The 25,116-nt window shown below is 37.0% G+C and overlaps 1 protein-coding gene across 4 annotated transcripts in view; it reads left to right on the forward strand.

The window, feature by feature from the left end:
* SLC26A7 (solute carrier family 26 (anion exchanger), member 7) overlaps nucleotides 1–25,116 on the forward strand; it is an 82,762-nt gene that overhangs the window by 22,719 nt on the left and 34,927 nt on the right. For all 4 annotated transcript variants that reach the window (XM_014965163.1, XM_014965167.1, XM_014965164.1 and 1 more), the window contains exons 3-7: nucleotides 1,841–1,951; nucleotides 6,196–6,368; nucleotides 14,418–14,582; nucleotides 22,177–22,329; nucleotides 23,575–23,657. In XM_014965163.1, coding sequence (XP_014820649.1) covers nucleotides 1,841–1,951; nucleotides 6,196–6,368; nucleotides 14,418–14,582; nucleotides 22,177–22,329; nucleotides 23,575–23,657 — 685 coding nt within the window. The remainder of the gene's footprint in view (nucleotides 1–1,840; nucleotides 1,952–6,195; nucleotides 6,369–14,417; nucleotides 14,583–22,176; nucleotides 22,330–23,574; nucleotides 23,658–25,116) is intronic.

Here is a 25,116-nt window from a genome sequence, read left to right on the forward strand (position 1 = left end):
TTTTCTGCAAAGCAATCTTGATACTTTTTTAAAAGTATCTTTCAAAACTGTTAACCTTTCCTAGCAAAGAGGGAGTTTTTGTACTTCCTTTGTAATAACCAACGGACTCCAAATGTTTGAAAAAAAAAACATGTGAAGAGGAGAGCCTGTAAAGGAACTCACCAAGGTGAGTTCACCCTACATCATGAAGCTGTTCTGCAGTGTGTGAATAGAAGTTGTTGGGAAGAGGAATGTTTTCAGATGAAAATGTTCTATATTTGTAATATTCTAGCTTAGTGTTAGAGAATTCCTTCCATTTAATGAATGAATCTCCTAAATATAGAAAATTTTGCAGATCATCTTACCCAGAATTTATAGGCTTCTTCCCAATAGTGCTTGTAAAGAACATTTCTGGTTCAGCATTCAATACTGACTCTTGTGTATTTCCCTTTCGCTTGTCCACACAGAGAGGTCACTTCATTTCAATTATATTGTTATAGTTGAAACTTGTCTGAAGTTACATTGATTTTGTTGGTTCTTTTACTTTTTAGAGAGCAAAATAAATTATCCTTGCATAATGCTTTTTTGCAAGACTGGAATATCATGTGAGTAGTAGTCTACTCATGAGTTAATTACAAAGTTTTCGTTTCTTTTTGGTTTTATTCATACAATGGTTATAAAGGAAGAGCTTTCCAGTGTTGAACAAGCCTTAAAAACCTCTCTCCTTTTCTCTACTTCCCCCCCCCATGCTTGCTTTTATTTGGATAGGGTCATGCAGTTCTCTCCTGTGATGTTTTTATTCTACTCAGGCACATCCTTCTGTGTTGGTCTTTGGTCAGTATCTTCTTTTATATCTATTGATCATGTGAACATGGAGCTAAAACTATAATTTCCTTTCAAAGATTTTCTTGATTCATGATAACGGTGTGCTAAGAGAACAAAGCAGAAGCAATGATCTGCAGATACACTAATTAAAAGGCAAAAGAGCAATGCAATCCGTTTCTGTCTAAAAGAAGGCATCTGAATTTTCAAATAGACATATTTTAAAATCTTTCCTTTCCCCTCTCCCCTTTCCTTCCCTCCCCTCTCTCTCTGTTGAAAGATGATTTCTTGGCATATTCTGAGACTTTGTAAGGAAATGATGAATACTGTCCTCTATAGCTAAGCAATAAGGTATCCAGTAAGTCTGTAAAGTTAAATCCTAACCAATTTACTTCATTCTGCATCTCAACATGAAAGTCAAATACTTTCTATTTCTGGCCTGACAGCTTTATGTAACAAAAAAAAAAAGTTAATATCTAGACGATTAAAAAACCCAGGCACCTAAAGACAATGAAATCTAGACTATTTTCTTTTTGTTTGTTTAAGAAAATAGAAGAAAGCAGACTGAAGGGGCTCCATCCAAACCAAAATTATAGGTTTTGAACTGCTTGTAAGAAATAACCATCTGACTGCCTGGAGCCCTGGCGGTCTCAAATCCATCTTTGTGAGGGTGGGGGTGAAACAGTGGTGCTTCCAACTGTGAGGACTGGCAATTAAAAATACATTTGGAACCACTGATGGTAACAACATGGAAATGTGCTAGTTGGGGCCATATATTATGTCTGTTACCCATTTATTTCTGCTGGTGACCAAGACTCAGAAGACAGTGTGAGGATTTTCATGCAACAATAGACGAAAAACCTTCCACAGTTTTTCCTGATACTCATTGTACAGTAGTTGGCTTATGCTCTAGGTTTTTGTAAATGAAGGTGTTTTTTCCTTACTCTTAATAAAATTGTAGACTTTTGTCATTATAAAAAATGAATGCAGAACAGTTTTATCTTTATATATTGAAGTAATTCTATTTTACTTTCTATAGGGCTGGCCTTTGCGGTTCTGTCTTCAGTCCATCCAGTTTTTGGTTTATATGGCTCTTTCTTTCCTGTCATTATTTATGCCATATTTGGAATGGGACATCATGTTGCGACAGGTAAGTGTCTCTTTTCTAAAAACACTTTCAGAAATAAGGAATTGGAAGCTGAACCTTTTCTTTTTTTGTTATAAGATCAAAGGAAGGAAAATGATCTAAGACTGAACAGAAATAAGATGTTTTTGTGCTTCTTTTTACAACTAATTTTTGTGAGTCTAAGTGCTTTAAAGAGCCTCATTAAGAATATATTGGACTTACTCCTGGCATTATAATTTAATATTGCATTGACACTTCCTTTGTAATTGTAGTTTACTAAGGGCTTTTTCATTTTAACTCTACTTTAGAAATCTGCTTTAGGCTAAGATTATAACAAAGGGCTCAGCCAGCAAGATACATGCAAACAAGTGTCATGTTTTGGGCCAGGTTAGCCCAGGACACAGGAATGAAAAAGGCTCAACTGCTTCTTAAACCACAGAAAACACAGATTGGTTCTCACCTGTCTAAAACACAAACCCTGCATTTCTTAAAAAAAAATAAAAATAAAAAAAGCTTTCTACGCCTATTACTTGCTACAGTGTTAATGCTAGAAATTCTCCCAATGGCTTCAGTACAATTCCTATCCACTTGCAGAGTAATTAGGTAGGCAGTAAAAGGTGTTCCATGGCTACAAGGCCAGTAGCTATGAGTTAGTTGTTTACCTTTGGCAGGGCCAACAGCAGCTGCAAGAGTTGAATGACTTTGATCTCCTGATAGGTTGGTGAATGCTCTGACTCCAAAGAACCCAAGTTACAGGCTAAGGTTGTAAATAATACTCATGAGATCGAACCACAAACTCTTTATTGTGCAGAACTGGGCATTTGGTGGCCTCTGAAGTTTGCAGGAAGGATGAAACAGGCCCAGTATTAAAGCACAATAGGGCTAGATGAAGGGAAGCAGCATCTGTGGTCATGAGAAGATTTAAGCAGGGAGGGGGTATGTTTTCCTCATGGAGGAGAAAAATTCCTGAAAGGAGGAAAGATGGTTGTGGGTACTCACACAAAAAATGAAATCTGCAGAATCTGATTGCTCAAGTGTATACGCTGCCAAATGTTTTAGTAAGAAGTTAATCACTCTTTTGAGCACCTTTTTTGTTCAAAAACATTCAATTAAATTACTAAAAATTGCTGAACAGCTATAACTTGTCTTATAGCAAAAGGACAGCTGAAAGACGGTTTTTCATAAAGGCACAGAAAGTATTGGAGCCTTTTGACGCCTGAGAATGACCTGTGGATGCTGTTACTGGCTTGATGCTGTAATGACCAATGGGGTGTACTCAGCTCATATAAGAAAGAGAAGCATTAAAAAAAAAGTGAAAATTCATAAATTGGAAAATAATTTTGACACTTGAGTAGAGATAGATTAATATACTTTTTTTGAACTTTTTTTGTTAAATGTATTAAATATGAACCTACATTAAAAATGACTAATTTGTCAGTGTATTGTCAGCAGTTTGTTGGTGTAAGATTATTAGGAAGACAAGAATCCATCATATGATCATATGTAGGAAAGTAAATAAGTATTTGGCTGACACAAATTCTAGTAATGAAAACAGATGATAAAATGGGTAAGTACAAGCAGCTGGGTCTGATGTTTTGTCTTTGGGAGGGAATATTCAGAGAATGATTTGCTGAACGTCCCACAACTCCTTGGCCACAAAGTCCTTGCACAGTCCCTGGTGTGGAAACTTGTCCCTTTCACAGGTGTCTGTTCCAGAATTTAATCTTAAGAAAAAAAGGAAACAAACCAGTTTTCTTGCTACTGTGAAGATTTTTTTAAAGAAATGTATGTGACATATGCTGTTGATCCTTTCAGTAGAAATCGCTCATGCACTCATCCCACCAGCCTCAGTTAAGGAGTTATGGTGTGGGGGCTGAACTGGAGCTATACCACCTGCCACAAATCCCCAAATACTCTGAAATTCCTCATGCACACTGGTGACAATCTCTTCACCTACCAGCATTTAAAGAGGAGGGGAGGAGAAAGATAAGGAGAGGATAATTTTTCAGTTGCAATGGACCTACAATGATCATCTAGTCCATCCGCCTGAACAATTCAGGACGACCAAAATTTAGAACATGTTAAGGGCATTGTCCAAATGCCTCTTAAACACTGACAGGTTTGGGGCATCAACCACCTCTTTAAGAGGAAGCCTGTTCCAGTGTTTGACCTGTCTCTCAGTAAAGAAATGTTTCCTGATGTCCAGCCTAAACCTCCCCTGGTGCAGCTTTAAACCTTTCCCACACACCCTGTCACTGGATCCCAGGGAGAAGAGATCAGCGCCTCCCTCTCCACTTCCCCTCCTCAGGAAGCTGATATTGCCCCTCAATCTCTTTTCTCCAAACTAGACATATGCAAAGTCCTCAATTGTTGCTCACAGGACATTCCTTCCAGCCCTTTCACCAACTTTGCTGCACTCCTCTGGATGCATTCAAGTACCTCCACATCCTTCTTAAGTTGCCGGCTCAGAACTTTAGGCTCAGGCAAAATGTGTGTCATGATTCAAAAAAGAAAACCTCATCCAAAAAAACCCTTTGTGGCTCAACAGGAAAATTAAGAGGACTGTCATAGGGAAGAGTTTGGCACTTGAAAAACAGAAAACTTGCCCCAATGAGGTGAGTAGGAAAGCCATGAAATGTGGTAGGACATTTAGGAGGCTAAAAGAAAGAATTTTAAGAATGCCATAGACAGAGGGTAATCAAACTGATAGTTTAAGGTTCTTTAAATACATCAAAATCAGGACACTGGAAAGGAAACTGGTGGACACTTTTCTGACAAAGGTGTAACAAGGACATAAGAGTGTCAAGTTATCAGCATAATTTCACTGTCAGAAGGTCTCTGGATGGAATCCTGGTAACTGCAGGCCTGTTTTTCATCCCTACTAGAGTCTATAATAAAAAATCTGAATAATGAAAGTTATGTTATAATGAGAGTCTGTTAGAGAGAAGTTAATGTGACTCCTATAAAGGAAAATCTTATCTCACTGATGTCCTAGAGTACTGTGTGGGTGTCAGTACGCACGTGGAAAAAGGAAATACTTTGAATATAAGGTAACAGAATGGTCAAATAGCTACTGATAAGGTTCTACACCAAAGGTTACTAAAGAAACCAAGTTGCCCTTGTGATAAAAGAAAAGTCCTTCAATTAATTATTACTGAGTTAAAGGAGAAGAGGCCAAAGGTAGGACCTAGTGGTAATTTTTTAGGATGGAGGTGTCCCTGGTAGGTTCCCAAGGAATTCGTGCTTGGAGGTTTACTCTGTGAAGGCCAAGATGGAGGCAGAACAGTATTCAGTAGGTCCTGCAACAGTAGAAATAAGGAGAGCTCAAAGAAACCGGTGAAAAGTCACTTTAAAAGACTTTTAAAGTATAGATTAAAGAAAATAATACAACTTCTGGAACCTGTTCCCAGAGGACATTGTGAACATAGAAAATACAAGCAGTTTCAAACAGAGATTCAACAAATTCATGAATGCTGGTCCATAAACAAAACCTAAAAGGACCAGCTAGGGTGTACTTGCTAACATTCCTAGTACAGCAGCTATGGATGCTGGGGAAATGTCCTGCAGAAAGTGGCCCAGGCTTGTGTGCTTTTCCTGGGTAACACCTCTAGTTGCCACAGTTAGAGGCAGAGTACTGGGCAAGATGGACCATTGGTCTCTCACAGTAGGGTATTTCTTATGCTCTTAGAGCTCTGTGTGATGTTTGTGCCTTTTAATATTGAATAATCATCCTTCTTCATCTGCATGTCATTAAACCTTCTTTCCCACTTTCCTGAAATAAATGTTTCTATCATATTTTGCCTCTGTTTGTTGGAGAGCACGTTGTTTGTTGAGTTTTTGAACGTACACCTCTGCTAACTCTATTGGGCTAGGTACTATGTATACAGCGGGAATTAATTGCCCTAGAAATTTGAATGGTGAACATTTTGGATCCTCAGACAAAAAGCTGTTTTATCATACCTAAGGGTGAGTCAAAAGCATATGTAATAACTTGAAATAATTTTGAATTGTTGTGTTCGAACCTCTTTTGTGTCTAAATGAGTATGTCCACAAAAGAATTGACATTTAGTTCGTCTGTACAAATGGTATTTTACATTAAGAAATGTGTATTACATAAAGAGATTACCTTAAAGATTATTCTTAGTTTAACAGGCATGCACAAAATGGCACTTTCGCTCATAATGGTCAAGTTTTGAAAGAGAGGACGTGAGCGATGAGTACAGACAGATACAGGATTATTGGTGACTCTTGTGTGGTTCTTTTTACAGGAACTTTTGCTTTAACTTCCTTAATATCTGCCAACGCAGTTGAGCGTCTTGTTCCTTCAGTCAGCATTAATTTCACTACAAACAACAATTCAGGACCCTTGGGCCTATCGGAGTTCGAAATGCAGAGGATTGGAGTTGCAGCAGCAGTTTCATTTCTAGGAGGAATCATTCAGGTGGGTGGTGAACACTTATTCTGTACGTTACTGATGCATAGCATTTGTGACAGCTATGACTTTTGTAATGCTGCTTTTTGTTTTTTAACCTATCTGAGAAGAACTGACCATGGGTCTGGTCTGATGCTCATGAACGATGAAATGAATGTATTTTAAGAATTTGCTGCTCCTTCGTCAAGATGTAGTAATTGTCTGTATACGTGCTCCTAGGGCGTTGCAATACGAAGTAAAACCACATTCAGTCAGCTCTAATATAATATTCAGTTGCTGTTGATGTTCTCTTTCCTTCTCCTGCAGAAAGAAAACATGAATCAGCTCCTGGTAAGCATTGACGTATTCCTGAGGTTTTCTATTGCTCTTGGCTTGAAGAGAAATGCTATACAATATTCAATAATTAAAAACAGTGGGGAAAGAATCTTTAAATTCTCTTCAGAGTTCACACACCCACCGTTAAAGTGAAGTAAATTAGTAAAACAGATTTCTTCAAATGATCCTCCAAAGCTTATTCAAATGATCAGAGGTCTTTTAAATTTATTCTCTTTTCCTATTCTGATCACAATCACAGAATTCCTTTATCCCTTGCCAGCTGCCGAGGTCTTCAAAGAAGGCTTCCCTCTTTCCTTGTAAATATTAAAATGGTAGAAATGTTCCAGCTCTTAACTGCAACACCTCCTGGGTACATGGCCTCCTGAAAGAAACTTGGACCCCTGTGCTTTGTGCTTTGGATCCCTCTACCGTGCAGAGAACGAGCAGAGGAGCCCAGAACGGGTTCTGCAGTGCCCTGTGTGCAACACAACACTGCATCACGTGTGAGGTGCCTGTGACAGCAGAATCCTGTGGGACTGCTGTGCCCACAGCCTGACAGTCTCCTCAGCTTGTCTTAAAGGCCAAAATGTCTCAAGTGGGAAGTCGATGCCTGCATTTTGACCTAACTTCAAAAGCCAATGCAGGATTCTTTTGCTTAGCTGCTGCAGAATCCCATTAGGTGTGTAAATCCTCTGGACCTCTTAACTCTTTCATTCTGAAAAGTTCTGCTTTTTCATTTGCCTTCAACAGCAGCGGCTGATTGATCTCAGCCTATGTCCTGCTTAATCCTGATTAGGATGAGAAGAATTAGAAAATCCTCTGCCTGCATCTTCCAAGCAGGTCTGATAGAGAACCATGCCATGTGCATGGGCCCTTTTCCAGGTCAATAATGTCACTTGCATCGTAGTCATACTAATACAGCTGGTGCTTGCAGTGCTGCCACTAGTGTTTCATATGAGTTTCGTGGTTAGAGAGCAGATTAAAATACTTATTTCCCGTACCCTAGAGGAGTGCTTTGAAGCTACTGATCCCACGATATTCAAGTGAAAGTCTGGATCAAGGCTGAGGTTAAACTTTGCCATCATCCCAGGTGCTATTAAGCGTGGGAATCCACATTTCTTATCATCATTCCAGTCTCCTGGCTAACAGTTGCTGCAATTCCCAGATAAGGTAACAGGACACATCTTACTGGTAATGGAGAGCTAAGTGACCTGCTTAGTTATCAGACTAAACTAAAAATTAATGAATAGCCTGGAATAGATAAGGTATTTGGGGACAAGAAGAATGATATGACACATTTTGGGGCAGCAATTTTCTGTTGAAGACATCCCGAAATAGACAGTAGAATTGTCAGTGTAATTAGGATGGTATTTCTCTGGAAAGACAGCAGACCTACGTTATGGTGTCTGCCCATGAAACTGTTTCTTTATACTGAAAAAAAGAAGTCAAAATGCAGTGCTTTAGCCTAATTACACAAAAATGACTGGTTCTGTGACTATTCCATACCTTGAGCAGCTTCCACATCCCTCTCCAAACACCTGGTTCCTTCTTAGAAATAGTAGGTAAAAACCTGAACCTCCTTGGCCAGAAAAGCAATTTGATACTATTTTTCCAGTAGCCTGGCTAAGCACACTAATTAGAAAATAATGTTAAAGAAAAAACAGAAAAAAGCATATAAAATAGTGAGTCAGGGAGGGAAGGCAAAGGGAAGAGGTGTGTTTTTGAGATGAACTTCTGTTGGATGCTTTGTGTTTTGTGAAGACTGTAAATTTTTTTAGTAATTAATTTCAGATTCCTTAGGGTTCATAAAAGAAAGAAGATATTTAGTCGTCTTAAGAGGCATCCTTATGAAGATAACATAGTATTAAAAAAACTAACTAAACATAAGATAAAAATTGTAATTACCAAAAGCATTTAAAATAATGCATTCCCAGAGACTATTTTATTTTTAAAAGCAGAATGGAAAGTATAATGTAGATTTTTTTTAAATTTATGTAACTGCTACTTCATAAAGATAAACAGGGCATGGAAAGATAATCAAGTTGATGGACTTATTCCCTGGTAATTAATATTTCGGAGGTATTGATGGAGAGAGGAAATGACAGAACATAACAGACACCGATGGAATGATTTTGGAATTAGAATTGGATGATGCCTTTACAGCATCAAAAAATCCTCAAAAAAGGCTTTTCGATAAGATTTTTTTTCCTATTAATACATTATATGTGCAAGAATGCTTGCATAAATATATATGACTATAAAAAGCCCCCACATACTAAACTGAAATTCAACATTAAATTTGCTGAATAGACAAGAAAGCTGCTTGCAGTTCAAAGCGAGAAAAAATAATTTTTATCCTAGAAAAAAAGTTGTATTCTCTTAATCACAGTGCTTCAGAATTGAGTTGTGCTACTCTTCTGTAACCGATAAATGGCTGCTTATTGCACTCCAGTCTTCTACATTTTTACTGGTAAGTTTTTCAGCTACTGTATTTTAAAAACTTACATATAATTAGATAGTAATATACAGTGTTGGAGAGAAAAAAATGTTTCTGGTTGTCTGGAGAACAAATTTACATGGTCTATTATCAATTTGCTTAATAATGAATGAGCACGTTTGAATACCAAGTGTGTTTTTGTTAGGCTTTCTTGTCCAAAGCTTTATTTCCCCATGGGGAAAACTGTGCTGCATTATTCTGTGTTGTCCATGAAGTACAAACATGAGTCTTTATTATACAGTGATAATCAGGAAAAGAGTTAATTTTTCTTTCACAGTAGAAATATCGTCTTCCAGGCTCATATTCTGTATCTTGAAAAGAACAAGTAGGCTGGATGGGAGTCTTGGTTCCTACAATTATAGTAGAGCACACTACATGTTAGTCCAGAAAGACCACAAAAAGAAGTCTTTTTCAGGTCCTGGAGTGAGGAAAGCTCACTCCTCAAGTCATCAGGAGCTACCAAATACTCTCAAGCCACCCACAGTGCACTTAAAAGCTGTGATTCAAAAGACCAAAATCTCCTATATACAATGTCTATTGAAAAAGGCGAAAAAGAGTTTTAAATTGGTGACTCAGTCAAGCTGAACTGTCTGTTTCTGACTGTTGGTCTCCAGACGATCCATAGATGTCTTCACTTTTGCAGCCTCTGATTTTGAGGTAACTGTTGCAGGGTAATAAATGAAAGGCTCGCTCTCTGTACTGTTTCCTTCCAAGAAATATTCCCCATGGCTGACCTTATCTTCTGACCTCACGGAGCAAATGATCAGAAGAAGTACCACCACTTCTTTTTCTGCACCTTCCAGAATATGTAGTTTTGAGGGGTTTAAAGTTCTTTCTCCAAAACTGAATTCATACAGCAGGTAACATGATATCAGCGTTTCAATTACTGTGGAGAGAAAGCTGGAGATTAGTGATTTCCAAAGTGCCCGTTATGTGATAAAAATTTTTACTGGCCATAAAATTAGATTGACTACACAGTGAGAGTGGAATTTTAACAATAATAAACTGAGCACGTTGTCATGGGAAGAAAGTATTGAAAGTGGACAAGAACCAAAAGGGCTTGAACTGATGAACACGAGGGCTTTGCTTTTCCCAATTACTCATTTCTTTTTCGGCTAAATCCACATTCTCTTCTTCTACTTGTCTGTAAAATTATGGAGCAGTAAAGACAGAAAAGGTTCCCTTTGCATTATCTTTCTTTCATTCTCATCTTTAGTTTTAATTTTTTTTGAAAAATTTTGTTTTAGAAATACCAGCTGTAATTTTTTTTTGAAGTACCACTTTTCACCACTTCTGCCTAATCACTTGGTTTTCTAATTTGTTCCCATGATCTTTTCTCGTTTACTGTGTATTAACATAAGGCTGCTTCCCCTTACATTCCTCACGTGTTTTTTTTTCCCTTTCTATGACAGATCTTGATTTCATTCACGTGAATCTAATCAAGACTCTGTACCTGGAGAAAGCAAAATTCATCTCAAGACAGTTAGTTCTTAAAGAGGCTTTTAACATAGTGTGATGTACTGAAAAAGTTGCACAAAGAAACTGCAGCCATGTCCCTTTAAAACCATTTTGTTACTGTGATTGCTCTCTCTCTGAAATACTGCTTCAAACCCCAGGAACTAAATTTCAAAAAATGAAAAATTCTGGAGGTAATCCTAAAATATGGGTTTCTCTGTTTTCCTTTTACAGTTTAAGAGAAGCCCAGTATTAGTACAAATTAAAAAAAAAAAAAAAAGATAAACCTATTTGCATCCGGCTTTTTTTTATACTTTATGTTTTTACTGTTCTGACACTTCGCTGTCAGTTTTCCCTGTAGTTTTTCCTGCATCAAGAAGGAAGAAAAATCATGTAATAGATCACCAAAAAAGATGGGAAATCTACATCATGACCACAGCAAGGATAAAGTAGATTATTATAAATTTCTATAAAAATATTGAACTTTCTACATTTTAGTGGTTGCTTAGTGGGTGAAAGTTTTAATGACATAACACAAAGTGATGTAACCATGTGCTGTCAACTCAGCTTAGTTTCAAGTGGTGTTTATGCAAATAGTGGTGGCAGCCAAGCTGTGAACCCCCCGTGCAGGGGAGCAGCTATCTGGAGAGTTGATCTGGGCCTGTATAAATGCTAAAAATATGAGGTATATTTGTCAAGAAAACTCAAGTGCAGCTAGATTTGGGAGGCTTATTTCAAAATAACTTTTTGGCCTCTCTTCATCTAAGCAGGAGATGAAGGACAGCAGGAGTTTCCCATACCAGCTTATGCTGAATATTACACCCTCCTACCCAGATGTTTTCTGTTCTGTTTGCCTCATTGTTAGGTCTTCACCATGGAAGAGATATGCATGCACCTTATATTTATTTAACTATAATGGCAATAAAAAAGTCGGATGTACAGGCTGGTGAAGCATTGCCCTTGTTTCTGGAAGTCCTGAGCTACCCTCTGCAGTACGAGGAGGGGGGACCAGCATAGGCTGTTGCTTATTTAACCGAGTGGCTACAGAAATTCTCTACTTGAGACCATAATCATGGTTTGGATGTAGTTTACATAACCCACAGTTATAAACAAACAATAAAAAGTATGTTTGAAATATGACCTTCCAGTTACCCCCTGTGAAGCAGGGTCACATCCCCCTAAAATGCTGAAGATTCAAAGTTAAAAAATTAAAGTAACAAAATATGAGAGTGATGCTGAAGTTGCTGAATTTCAAATCATGACATCATTTTCTTGTAATTAACCATAATAATTTTATTGGAAATGATAATATTAGCTAATATTTCTCCATGATATTATGTACTTCACAGAATTGTCTCTGTAGCTTTGAATCTGCAGGTAAATAAACATTCATCTCATTCTCCAGAAACTCATCCATTATAGAGTTCAAAATTTTACATCTCTACAATACATACTGATATTAGAAAACAAACAAAAATTCACTAGGGAAAGGAGAATTTGTTTCTTATTGAACTTTGTTACTGTGAACATTGTTTTAAATACATGAATAAGCACACTGTTAGAACAAACAGCTAAACAAAATATCTGAAGTTAGTAATTATTGGGTTTAGGCTTGACTAACTAAATTACTACTCACTGAGGGTATAACAGTAATTATCATTATTGAGTCCAATCTTGAATGGCAATCAATGTTCTGATTGTTCATAGTACAGAGCTATTAATGGGAAATAGAAAAAAAAATCTCAGATTTAATCTCTCAGATGGAAGAGGAAATTGCTCACTAGAGGTTTTTGTGGTAAATGAAAAGCCACTCACTTTGGTATTTTTGTTTCTTTGTGTTGTTATACTTCTAGCTCACTGCTTACAGGTGAGATTTATGGTGAAAAAATAAGTGGTGTTCAAGCATAAAGAATGATAACCTTTAAAGAAATGATTCTTTGACATTGAGAACAAAGCAAAGTAAAGCAAAGCAAAGGAGACTGTCATGTATTCCAAATGGATGATATTTAGTATAATAAACACAAAATAATCCTCCTAGAAAGTATTGTAGCAAACACCTCTGTGCCAAGAGCATGTAACTTTTCAGGCAGGAGAATAGCAAATGCAAAAGATTATGAAGTTAGAAGCTGCTTTTTTTTTTTTTTTTTTAATCTAATGAATCTGCAGAAGTAACTGTAAGGGGAGATGTAACTTAATATCTTGATATAGATCAGAAAAGGATGAAGTGTTATGCTAACCACAGTAGTATCTGTAGGTATGTAATACCTTTGTTCAGAGAATTAAGAACTGTCAAATCTCATTCTTCAGAGGAAAAGAGTGATTGCAGTCTGAGATAAGGGGAGAAAGCCCAGCAGTAAACAACAATACTTCGGGTATTTGTCCTATATACCTAGGAAGTATCTACAATAGTTGTAAATTCAGCTGTAGTCCAGTCCTGGATTAGGGAGAAATATTATTCTTTCATTATATGCCTGTACTCTGAAATAACTTCTGTAAAAGTTGTCACATAGCTGAAATAATCTTCAAGGTCAAATATGGCTGAGTCAAAGTCTACTCTTTTTTCTAGCAGAGAAATTCGGTTTGTATATGGCATTGTGTTTATGAAATTGGATGTTGAATTTTTCTTCCTGTTTTAAATTATCTGAGTGTATACAAATATTTTACTTAAAGTTAGTTCAAGTGTTTCTCAAATGCACAGGAAGTTGATTTTAAAGGTCTTTAAAGTAGTTTACTTCTACTATAAGTTTATAAAGTTTGTTCATACAGAACATAACTATATAAACATCCCTGTTTCTCTGTAAAGAAGATCAGTATTTTTATATTGTCCATCATCTGAAGCAACTTCTGTCAATTCTCTAGCTGAATATCTGCAAAACCAGAACCCTCAACATATGGTTGCCCAGGGGAGCTGTGGAGGTCCCATCCCTGGAAATGTTCAAGGCCAGGCTGGATGGGGCTTTGAGCAACCTGGTCTGGTGGGAGTTGTCCCCGCCCATGGCAGGGAAGTTGGAACTAGATGCTCTTTAAGGTCCTTTCCTATCCAAACCATTCTATGATTCTATGAAGCTAGAGGCAGTGGACTGATGATAGTTGGCATATTTGATGCTATGATATTGTAGCATGAGAGCACCAAGCATCATGTTCTATTGAACCCTATGAGCAGGGTCAGTGGGATATCAGGAGGCTACAGCTCTGCAGGAGAAGTAAGGCAATTGCGTGATGGCATGGGAAGGGAAATCTGGTGGTGCAGGAGCCTGGGGCAGGCAGGACTCTGCCATGAGACTCATGTCTCTCTGGTTCTAGCACCTAATAAATGTGGTAGCTGTTGCTAATGCTAACATTGGGAATCCTGATATTGTTAAGTTGGCAGTTGGTAAGCTGGACCAAGATATGGCCATTTGCCTACTCAGACTGGATATCAGTGGGGCAGAAATGAGTGTTTGCATCACCCTCACGTTTTGAGTTGCTTTAATTCATGTTGCTGTGTTGAGCTGGTTTTTATTGTGCTCGGGTATTTGAGCAGGAGACAATAATAAGCATTGCTTGAAGACAATTTCTCTGAGCCCGCTAATGTTAGAGTCTGGTGAACTAGTGATGTGAGTAAGACAATGCAGGTAAACCCATGGAGCTTCTTCAATGCTTTCCATTTTCAGCTGGGCACATCCTTCAAAGGACTTCTGCTCTTTATCTGATTCATCTTAAAGTATATTAAAAGGACCCTGGGTCATTTTCATATCACCAGGAAGCTGCATTTTATTATAATTGCTGATACACATACCTTTGCCTTCCAGGTCGTGATGTTTATGCTGCAGTTGGGCAGTGCCACTTTCCTGTTAACAGAACCAGTGATAAGCGCGATGACAACAGGAGCAGCTACACACGTCGTGACTTCACAAGTGAAGTATCTGCTGGGAATGAAAATGCCATATATATCAGGACCACTGGGATTTTTTCATGTGAGTTCAGTAACAGAGGTGGTTTATTCCATTAGTTAACATCTTCTTGAATAACTACACTATTTGGCTATATGTAAGTGTAAGAAATTTGTTATGTGGGCATGTGATTGAATGGAAGATGTAACAACAAAGCATCCATCTTGCTCGGTCTGTTTGTAAGAACAGGTCAGGAAACCCTGATGAAGAATTAACAGGAATTGGTCTTATTTTGAAAGGATAGAGTAATCAATTTTAAATACGTGTATTACACCATCAATAATTCCATTCATTAACCTAAGCAATTACACACTTGCACAGGGAGGTTTAACTCTTTCTGGAGCAGCATGTGGAAGGATATATCATCATATATTCAACATACCATTCTAAACAGATTTTCTTCCTATTTTGCTGAATGAAACCTGATCATCATTGCAGTAAGAGAGATATAACACATGATTTGTGAATCTCCTATGTAAAAATTACCCTAGACATGTTAATTATTGCTTTAAGACATTATATTACTTTGCTGTAAACACAGCAACTATACAGCTGTAAGGTAATTTTTATAAAATGCATACAGTTTTTCATACAGTACCATGGTTACTCCCTTTGGAAAGCAGATACTGTTGGCTGAAACTTTAAAGGGTAAAGTTGTAAAACCTTATCCCATAAAAAAGAATGAGCACGCATTCTTCCAGGTAACTTATTCCAGCAATTTAGCTGCTGTGAGCATAATCTCTTGGCAGAATCATTAGTATCACAATCGTATCTGTTAAAATGATATATTGCTTGTAATAAAACTTTATTTACTTGCTGAGATGATATTTAAATTGCACTGATAGCAATTAATGAGTTGATTACCAGATGAAGTGAGGTGTCATCTAGTTAACCACTAAATTAGGACACCTTATTTAAAAGCACTGACTAGATTTTCTTGCACTTCTCTACTCTTTATTTTTTCATATTATTTTGGGAAATTTGTTAATGTGGACTTTGTGATAAGATGTTGTTGCTTTTCAGAATATTTTTTCATAGTTTTTTACAAATTTGATAACGTTTTTTATGGATAATGCGTTTGTAAGTTTTTTACAGAACCAATTTATTAATGAGAATTAGGGGCATATAATAAACACAAGGAATTTGTTTTGTAAGTATATAACTAAAAGTGTCACAGCCATTTTTATGAGTAGTCAGTTGGCCTGTGAGACTATTACAGGTAATTCATCATATATTAAATATTTTTTAATTCTTTAAAAACCTTTTCGTAAATACTACTTAGTTGAAAATGTGACCAGCCTCTTTTTCACAGTGTTTCCATGGAGACTATACTTACATATAGGAATATTGTCATCTTGTAGAGATGACTGATGTTAAGTACCACAGCCAAGACATAATCAAAACATACATTATGAGCAATAATAAAGAACAGCAGTGATAGGAAGAAATATTTCCACGTTGGTGTGCTGATGATATCATAAATGAGGTCATACAAATGCTTTGAAAGAAATATATTCCCTTATCCCTTGTATTTTTTAATGTATCTGAAAAAAGTGCTTTGCCCTTCATTTCACTTTTGAAATCAAACCCCTTTGAGCATTTTCCAATGAAAAATTTTCTTGATTTTTGTAAGGTTCTGAATTGCTCTGTAGAAATGTGTGAAAACAAATGAACAAACAAGAAGTCCTCTGTACAACTTGAAAGAATAATAAAAGCTCTCCATACTTAAAAAGGACAATTTTAACATCCAGGTATTTTAAAAGGTTTCTGGTATCTGTTCAGACTTATGGATTAGTTTAAGAAGGTCCAGTATCTCTGTCAGACGTACCAGATTAGATTTTAACTTTATTTTTTTTCCTCTATGGCGGTAGCTTTATGTGAAAATTATACTAATTAGATATATGTTAGTGTGCATACATAACTGGAGAGTGAAAGGAAAATTTGGCACGTCTCTGTGGACATATTCTTTCCTCCAAAATCTTGAAACCCAGAGACTGGTATTTTTACTTACATTTTTTTCTTTCTCCACTCCAAAACACCTCCCACTCACAAAGCTGATTGCTTTGCCTCAGGCAGCCTTTGGGTTGGCAAAGCAAGAATAAGAATGTTTAATAAAGTGTGATAGGAGAGTTGAAAGTAAAGCAAGCCAGTGAAATGGATTCTTTATAGCAAGTGAGATCATGATTAAATATGTAAAAATGAACTTTATATGGAGAACAAATCTACTACACTGGCATTGAGCCTATGGGACTTTTGTGTTTACACATAGTTCATGTAATTTATTAAATTTCATTTTCCCTGTACATGGTTTGTAACACTGCAATTGAGCTGAACATTGTAGCATTGATTGGTATTTTACAAATGGGAAGGGCAAGGTGAAGGCGAAAAAGAGAAATGGTGAAGGCAAACTACATGTGAGATCTGATTTTACAACAGATAAGAAAAGCTTCATCAAGATTTAGGTAGCATTTGAAAGCAGAAATATCTATATTTGCCCTTTATACATGTGTAGATATATTTATCTTTCCACAAGTTTCTGTGAAAATGCAGCACTGCAAAATGTACTCCTGTAATGTAACAAACCTACTTTGCAAAATGGGGTCTTTTCTGGTGGATGCAGAATTTTTCAAGTTTGTTGCAAAATCCTTGTGGTTGTGCTGCAATCAGCTGAAAAAACTTTCCTGTTCCCACTATCAGTCTTTTTTTTTTTTCCTTTCTCTTCCAGCTTGTTCCCTATATAGTTCACAATAGTTGCCTGTATGTTTTTCCTACAGTGTTTTCTATTTGTCTAGCAAACATCAGAATGAAACATTTTTGAATATGCAATGAGGTCATCTACTGTTAAACTGTATAAAGTGTTTTAACTAATATGTTCCTTTAATTCTATTGTTTGCTTCAACCTCTAAACTCATTTTAAAACTAATCTTTTGGGTTTTCATGAACACATTTAAAAAACGAAAACCAAAAAAGCCCAAAAAACCACAACAATGCAGAGGATTTAATTATTACATCAGGATACACATTCTTTGTACAATATAAACCATTACAATGTTCCTTATTACCCTGTGAAAGTATGTGAAAGTATAGTGGAACTCAAAGTCCTTAATTTCACCTGAGACTAGGGACATTCAGTATCTGTACATATATGTGTGCACAATTAGAATGTTGCTTTTTTCACTTACGTGCAAAGTTACATCGGTTGGAAAATGTTCACTAGTTCCTCGTAATATTGACAGATCATTCCCATTAAAAATCTTTACACAAACCTAGCAATAAAAATAAAAAAAGCAAGAGGCAAACAGCTCAATTAATATATCATGGCTGTTTTTTAAAATTTTGTTAATTATATAATGACATACAAAATTGCTTTGTACATTGAAATATCAAACTAAATTCTGCTACAGAATTTCTAGATTATTTCAGTAAGTGCATCAACAAGATATGTAAAATATTGACTTCATAATGATGTTTGTGATGAAAACATTTATAAATAATTCTTTTGAATCGGACATCAGGGCTACTACAAGCTTGAGCTTCAGGTGCTTACATTTCGGATTTACACGTTCACCTCGGGTGACTACAGGAACTGATTGGACACAATGTATAGTATAGATTGGTAGCTATAGCATGTGTTAACCACGCTCATGGTAAGAGCCACATGCTCTTTTTTTCTGAAGAGCCTGTGAGCAATTTGTGAAATGGTTTCCCAGCTTTGCCTGTTGCGTCATGAAATGGGTGTTTTTAGGTTTTCGGAGAATGGTTACCAAGGAACAGACTAGTCAGTGGAAGCTCTTTACTCTGATGTAGTAATTGATTTAATATTTATGTACTACTGCTAGAATTACTTCAGTGTACTACAGACGCTTTGGGGATAGGGATGTTGGTGCTGCTGAACTTGTACAAGCTATAACACCTTGGCAATCCCATTCTTTTCCATTTATTGCCTGATGTAGACTACACGCTGAAGGGTATGATTTGAAGAAAAACTGTATAGAATACACTGGGTAACTTGTATGAACTGTTTGTTGCAAAGTCTGAAAAAGCTATGACAAAGGTCTACAAGATTTGGCTATATATTTTAAAAATTAAATGGAAGGTTCTTTTTTATAGTTATAAAGAAATTTATAAATATATAGTTTTATATATTTATAAAGAATTTATAAAGAAATATAGAAATTCTAAAAGCTGATGCATATTTCTTTGTAATCTTTCATTAAAATTATATTTATTCCCAGAACCTTGTATCTCACCTTGTCTAGGAAAATTAAATTCAACACCATAAACATAGATAGCAAATGTTAACACTTCAAGAGACCATTCATTTCAAAATAAGCCCACATCTCTTTGACTTCAACACTTAGGAATCAATCCATTTCTTCCCTTTCCTTATCACTTCACCTTAGATCTAGCACAGCCATTGGTGAGTTTGTGGGCACAGTTTACAATACAGTTTTCCAGATTGCCTCCTTTTGGCCTAATTAATCACAGTTTCTACTTGGGCACTGCGCTGAGTCCTGTGCTCTCTTGAAAATGCATTCTTGGAAAATTATGGTTACAGAGCCTCTCAAAACACAATCCACACTGTCTGATTACAGTGGGGCAACATGTGGTTAAAAACTGTGGCTTTGTTATCATTCTTCAGATTTATGACATATATAGTTCATATTATTTAACAAGTATCAGCTAGTTTAAAATGTTTTCCTGGGTTCTGAGAAAAGTTTGTGCTGGGTTACAGTGTACATCCTTAACCAAAAGTCCAAGGGCTAAATTTCAAAGGACTGGACTAAATTTTCCTCTTTACAAGGAATTTATGAGAAATTTTTTTTTTTCTGCAACCATTTTTGACGTTTTGTTTTTTTTAATTTATTTTTTCTCTACAGATTATGAAAATATCCTTAGGAAGGGTGAGAGGAAAAGGAAGTTATTAGTAATTTACTCATTCTTCAAAATGAGCATCATCTCTTCAAGGATGTGAACAGAATCAGAATAGTGGAAAAAAATTGTATCATCATATTGACCACCTTTCTGCTGGAAGAGATAAATTTTTTAGTACTTTTTCCTCTCCAATACAAATTTATGTACTTAAGCTCCAAGCTGTCAAACATTATTATAATTATACATGTATTTGAGAATAGGTTCTCTGGGGCAGAAAATTATAAATCTTTATTTTGATAAAACTACAAGTGTCACTTTTCATTTATTTTAGTGGTCATTCTAGTTGTTGCCAGAGAAAACACCTTTTTTTATTTTTTTTTTAAATATTATTATTTCAAGCGTCAGTTGCTTGATTTTATTATCCTTAATATTGTGGCTTAAAAAGAAGTTACTTGCGATACAGTCTAAATCTACTTCTTAGATTTTAACTTCTGTTCTCTATAAGGTTTACATTTTGGGCTACACAATAATTCCCAGAATATAAACGCAGAATTCAAGGGACTGAGCCTACCTTGGGTTTTATGTGTATTATATCCATTTTCATGTCTTTTTTTTCCTCTAGGCAATGGACTGTTGCTTTTATGCATGAAGCCTGAAAATAATTTGTGATAGGGATCTGATTATTTCTTTGTTTATTGGGACAGAAGTTCCCTCTAACTTTCTTCAGCCCTTCTAACCATTCCAGTAAACTTGTGACTTTTTTCATTACTTTCTGTTAATCTGTTACGATACTGATTCAGACCTTATTTTTTGGACCCTCAAATTCAGAGTAGAACTGAAATTATAGTTTACTGATAACTGTGTCATCTGTGCTGGTGTGAAGACAATTGCATTATTCTGAATCTGTTACTTACAGCATCGTATTCTTCATCAGAGACCCCTGTTACTCATCACCATTAGTCATTCTATTCATGAAATCATGGAATTGTCAGAGTTGGAAGGGACCTTCTAGAGATCATCCAGTCCAACTCCCCTGCCAAAGCAGGGTTGCCCAGAGCACATCACTCAGGAGCATCCAGGTGGGGCTTGAAGATCTCCAGAGAAGGGGACTCCACACCCTCCCTGGGCAGCCTCTGCCAGGGCTCTGCCACCCTCACCCCAAAGAAGTTCTTCCTCAGATTGGAGTGGAACTTCCCATGGTCCAGCTTGTGCCCATTGCCCCTCATCCTGTCACTGGGAGCCACTGAAAAGAGTTTGGCTCCATCCTCCTTCAACCCACCCTTTAGATACTTGTCAGCATTGATAAGGTCTCCCCTCAGCCTTCTCTTCTCCAGGCTCAAGAGCCCCAGCTCTCTCAGCCTTTCCTCACAAGGGAGGTGTTCCAATCCCTCCATCCTCTCTGTTGCCCTACGCTGGACTCTCTCCAGCAGTTCCCTGTCTCTCTTGAGCTGGGGAGCCCAGCACTGGACACAGGATCCCAGCTGCGGCCTCACCAGTGCAGAGTAGAGGCGGAGGAGAAATATTCCATATTTGTATTCCACATGTTCCTGTTATTCAACACCAGATTTCCTTTCTTCATCACAGACTAAACTATATTGTTCTAACCATCTTTTACAGCACGTTGCACCACGCCTTAACCTTTGAAAAGCTGAGGGCCTCCCGTCTGCAGCTCCATAACTCTGCTCCAGTCTCCTCTTCCTCCCTTAGCACTGCAGTTTGCCCCTCATTTGCAGCGATGTAGCCACTCCCCAACATCCCAGAGCCCGCTGCAGCAGGACTTTGAACTCTGTGGTCCCACTTGCACCTCACAATTCCTGCACCTTGCCATGGAGAGTTTCCCCTGGAAAGCACTCGCCGCTGATGTGTGAATCATCCCTTCCTCCCCTACTCTCTTTTTACCTCCTGCTTTGCAGCTTTTAACTTGTAAATTTATGCTAGGGAAAGAAACAGGGCTTAGTAGATAATATTAGTTATTTAACTAACCAATAACATACATACGCAAAGCTTGACAGCTTTGTGCAACATCTGGACCTGACCCAAGGGTGCTCCATGGAGCACTGTTTGTGTAATGGGCAAGAGCAAGCAACAAGGAGAGTGAGTGTGCCCTGGATGGATCCCCTTGTGCACTCGAGAGGATGCCCTGAAGATGACCTTCTGGGATGATTCCTGTTGCTTCTCTTTCCCTCCAGCCACTACTTCATTTTTCTTTCTCTTTTCATTCTTCTCTCTCCTTCTCTTTCCCTCCCTTTCCTATCTTTGAAAATTTTTCCTCCAAAGTAACTCTTACTATTAGAATTGATGTTAGAATTATAATTAGAATTGATGTTAAGAGCTATAGAAGCTGCAAATAAATGTTGTGCGTGTAGGCTTCTCAACTTTTTTGTGCAGCACTCATCTTACTGAATTTAATGAGACTGAGTAAGAAAAAGTTACATACCCAATTTACTGGAATTTTCTTGCTTGTTTCTACCAATAGAAATTTGTAAAATCATGTATACAAATATTCACTGCGTTTTTTGAGCTTTCAAAAGTCCGTAGTATTTTAGCAATAATAAATTGGGGATTTTTCTTCCTTGCGAAGTCTGAAGTGTAGGGCAGTTTGTCAGATGACTGGGCTCTTGCAGAATTGATTCAGCTCTCTCAGATTATTTGAGATGTCTGAAGCTGTGTAAATTATGCCATAGCATGTGACCCAAAATGATACATTTTTTGACCTGTGATTGTTATTTGCTGTTCACTGTAGATTTATGCCTACATATTTGAGAATATCAGATCGGTTCAGCTGGAGGCTTTGCTTCTTTCCTTGCTGAGCATTGTGGTGCTCGTTCTTGTTAAAGAACTGAATGAGAAATTTCAGAGAAATATTAAAGTTGTTCTTCCCATCGATCTAGTTTTGGTAAGTACAAAACGAAACATCAGGCTTTTTGCTTTACAAAACTTCGTGGAATCTCTAATCTGCTGAAGTTCACTGTGTTGTCTACAGTTACCCGCAGCCACACCTGCCACTTGTTAAATGGATAGCTAATTTTCATGGCTGGATGTTAAATTTAAGAACAGGAAATACTTTTTGCTAAACAATTAAGAAAGAAGTGACATACGTTACCAATTTGTATAACATTTTTCATAATCACAATAACATGAAGCCTAGAGTGCTAAAGTGCAAGAAGTCTGAAATAGGAAATGAAAAGTAACAGGCACACTGTAACGCCAGGCAAATCTTGTGCTGGGTAGTTGCATTATAAATCCTTACTTTAAGGATTAAACTATAGTCAAATAGCCAGCACCAGGACAGAATATTTCTGGTTTTCTTTAGACCTCTAAAAGAAAATTTAAAGAAATGAAGTGCAGATGCTTTTCAGAGTAGATCATCACAATTGCTCTGCTTTTGCTGGAAAAAGTTATTTACAGAAGAATATTTTTTCTTGGGTAAAATGCTGGAAAAAAAGGTAGTGTGAAGATCTGTTTCTGTGTTGCCTTTTAAACAGTACTGGATAAAACGTGCTGACAAACTGAGGGTCACCGACTGGAACCTGTGCCTGTTCTATTGGGATTTGTGTGTCCATCTGATAAAAAGTAAAGGAATTGAGTGTAGAAGTCATCAGGGCCAAATTTTCCACTCCCTCAGCAATATTTATACCTGTAGGAAAATAAATATAAGAGGCAACCACACCTTCTGCTGTGTTTTGTGCTGAAGTTGACACTGCCAGTCTGGATTAGATGTGCTCAGAGAACATCGAATGAATGAGATGACTCAGGAATACCTAAATTATGAATTATTTTAAGGTGCTCATGTGAATGGCAGCAGTCTGGGGCACGTGCTGCATAGAGGCAGTTTGGACAGTGATTGGCAAGATGCCCGAGGCTTTACAGACACTTGCTCAGATCCCTTTCATCCAAACTCTATCATTGTCCTTCTTCAGTCATCTTCTCTAAATTCATTATTGTATCCCTATTTTAGATTTTTTTTACTCTATTCCACAATTTTCAAAAATCTTCATAATAATTTTTCCCTGTCTTACGGAATTGATCTAAGAATAAATGCATGAACACTGTCATGTTCTTAGGTATGGCAATAATGGGGACCATGTGAGAAGCTAAAAGCAATAGAAACGTAACATCTTTTTCTGTGTTGAATTAATAGATAATTGCTACATCCGTTGCCTGCTACTATGCCGATATGGAATACGTCTATGGGCTAGAAGTTGTGGGACATATTCCTGAAGGGTAATATGTTTTTTATTAGCTTGTGGCTTTTGAATATGTTTACTTTGGGAACAGTCTCTGAAGAGGTCAAAGTAGTTTTCTGAAATAAGAAATGGCAAAAATCTATTATGTCCATTTCCAGCCTCCTCAAATACTCTTTCACAATTCAACTCCATGTTAACAAGGTATATCGGCTTAGATATTGTCATAAAAAAGCAGACTTTCTTGTACATTTTCATAACCTTTTCATTACTTTATGGAATAAAAAGTAGGTACTAAATACCTGATGATGGCTCATGGATGTATGACAGGAGGACAGAGCACTCTCTATAAGATTATTGCAACCTGCTTTTGAGGGTTGCCTTGGGTTATTGTAGCAGAAAGGATTTATAATGAGGTAAGGCTTGTACATTACTACACTTAATTCTTCTCCACTCACTGATATAATAATTTTAGAAAATGGATTTTTTGAGGAAATGTAAAGGAATTAGATATGCTTATTCTAGAAAAAAGTATTCTAACTACAGATAATGATACATTATTCTCCATGACCTTGAAGAGAAGTTGAAAAAAATATTCAGTATAATCTAGAAAGAGAAATTAGATGAGATGGTGGAGAGAATGTTAGGACTCTAAGGGTTGGTAAGGAATAGCACAGCTGTTGTGTTCCCCTTTTGGAAATTGCAGGGTTTCCCTAAATTTTACAAAGTACAGCATGAGCACAGCATGTTTGGCAGTTTGGACTGATAGAAATAAAATAAAGGAAGTCACTGAGAAAGAAAACAATTTTTAAGTATTTACGGCATACTATTACGTGTTATGTATCTGAGATTAAACAGGGCTAAGAGTACCTTTTTGATATGTTTTATGAACAGCTAAACTGTATTGGTGCAGCTTTAGTCAGGAGCTCATTTTCTGTCTAAACTCACAGGAGGAGACTCTGCAGTGTTGAGAAACACAAGCAGACACATCATTCCTGTGTATTTTTAGGCACTTACCTGAAATATTTAAGTGAAATATCAGTGGGGAGTGCTGGAAACCTTCAGAGCACAGTTTGGCTCTCAAGCAGTGAGATTTGTGCTCTGGAGAGGCTAAAGTCTTTTGGTGGAGTACAGAAACAATCTGGGATGATTTGGTTCTTAACTGAGGTATTTATTGCAGGTCCCATTAGAAAGTCTCCATTAGATGGAAGAAATGTCCATACTGTCCATAACCTGTAGGAATACTAAATTGTTTAAAAGGTTTAAACTTCACAGGAAAGCCAACTATAAAAAAGAAAAAGAATATACACCAGAGGTTTTTTTTATCATGCATTAGAAAATTAGGAAATAGTTGCTGGTTTTATCTGTCAGTGGGGGAGCTAATTTGTAAAGATCCCTTTATAATTTCTCAAATTGAAGTTTACAAATGGAATACGCCATCTGACACTATTCCATTTTCCTGAACAAATTCTCTCCTGCAGTTCCCCACAGACCTTAAT

Source organism: Calidris pugnax, unplaced genomic scaffold (genome assembly GCF_001431845.1).
Source record: "Calidris pugnax isolate Ruff unplaced genomic scaffold, ASM143184v1 scaffold41, whole genome shotgun sequence".
Classification (NCBI taxonomy): Eukaryota; Metazoa; Chordata; class Aves; order Charadriiformes; family Scolopacidae; genus Calidris; species Calidris pugnax.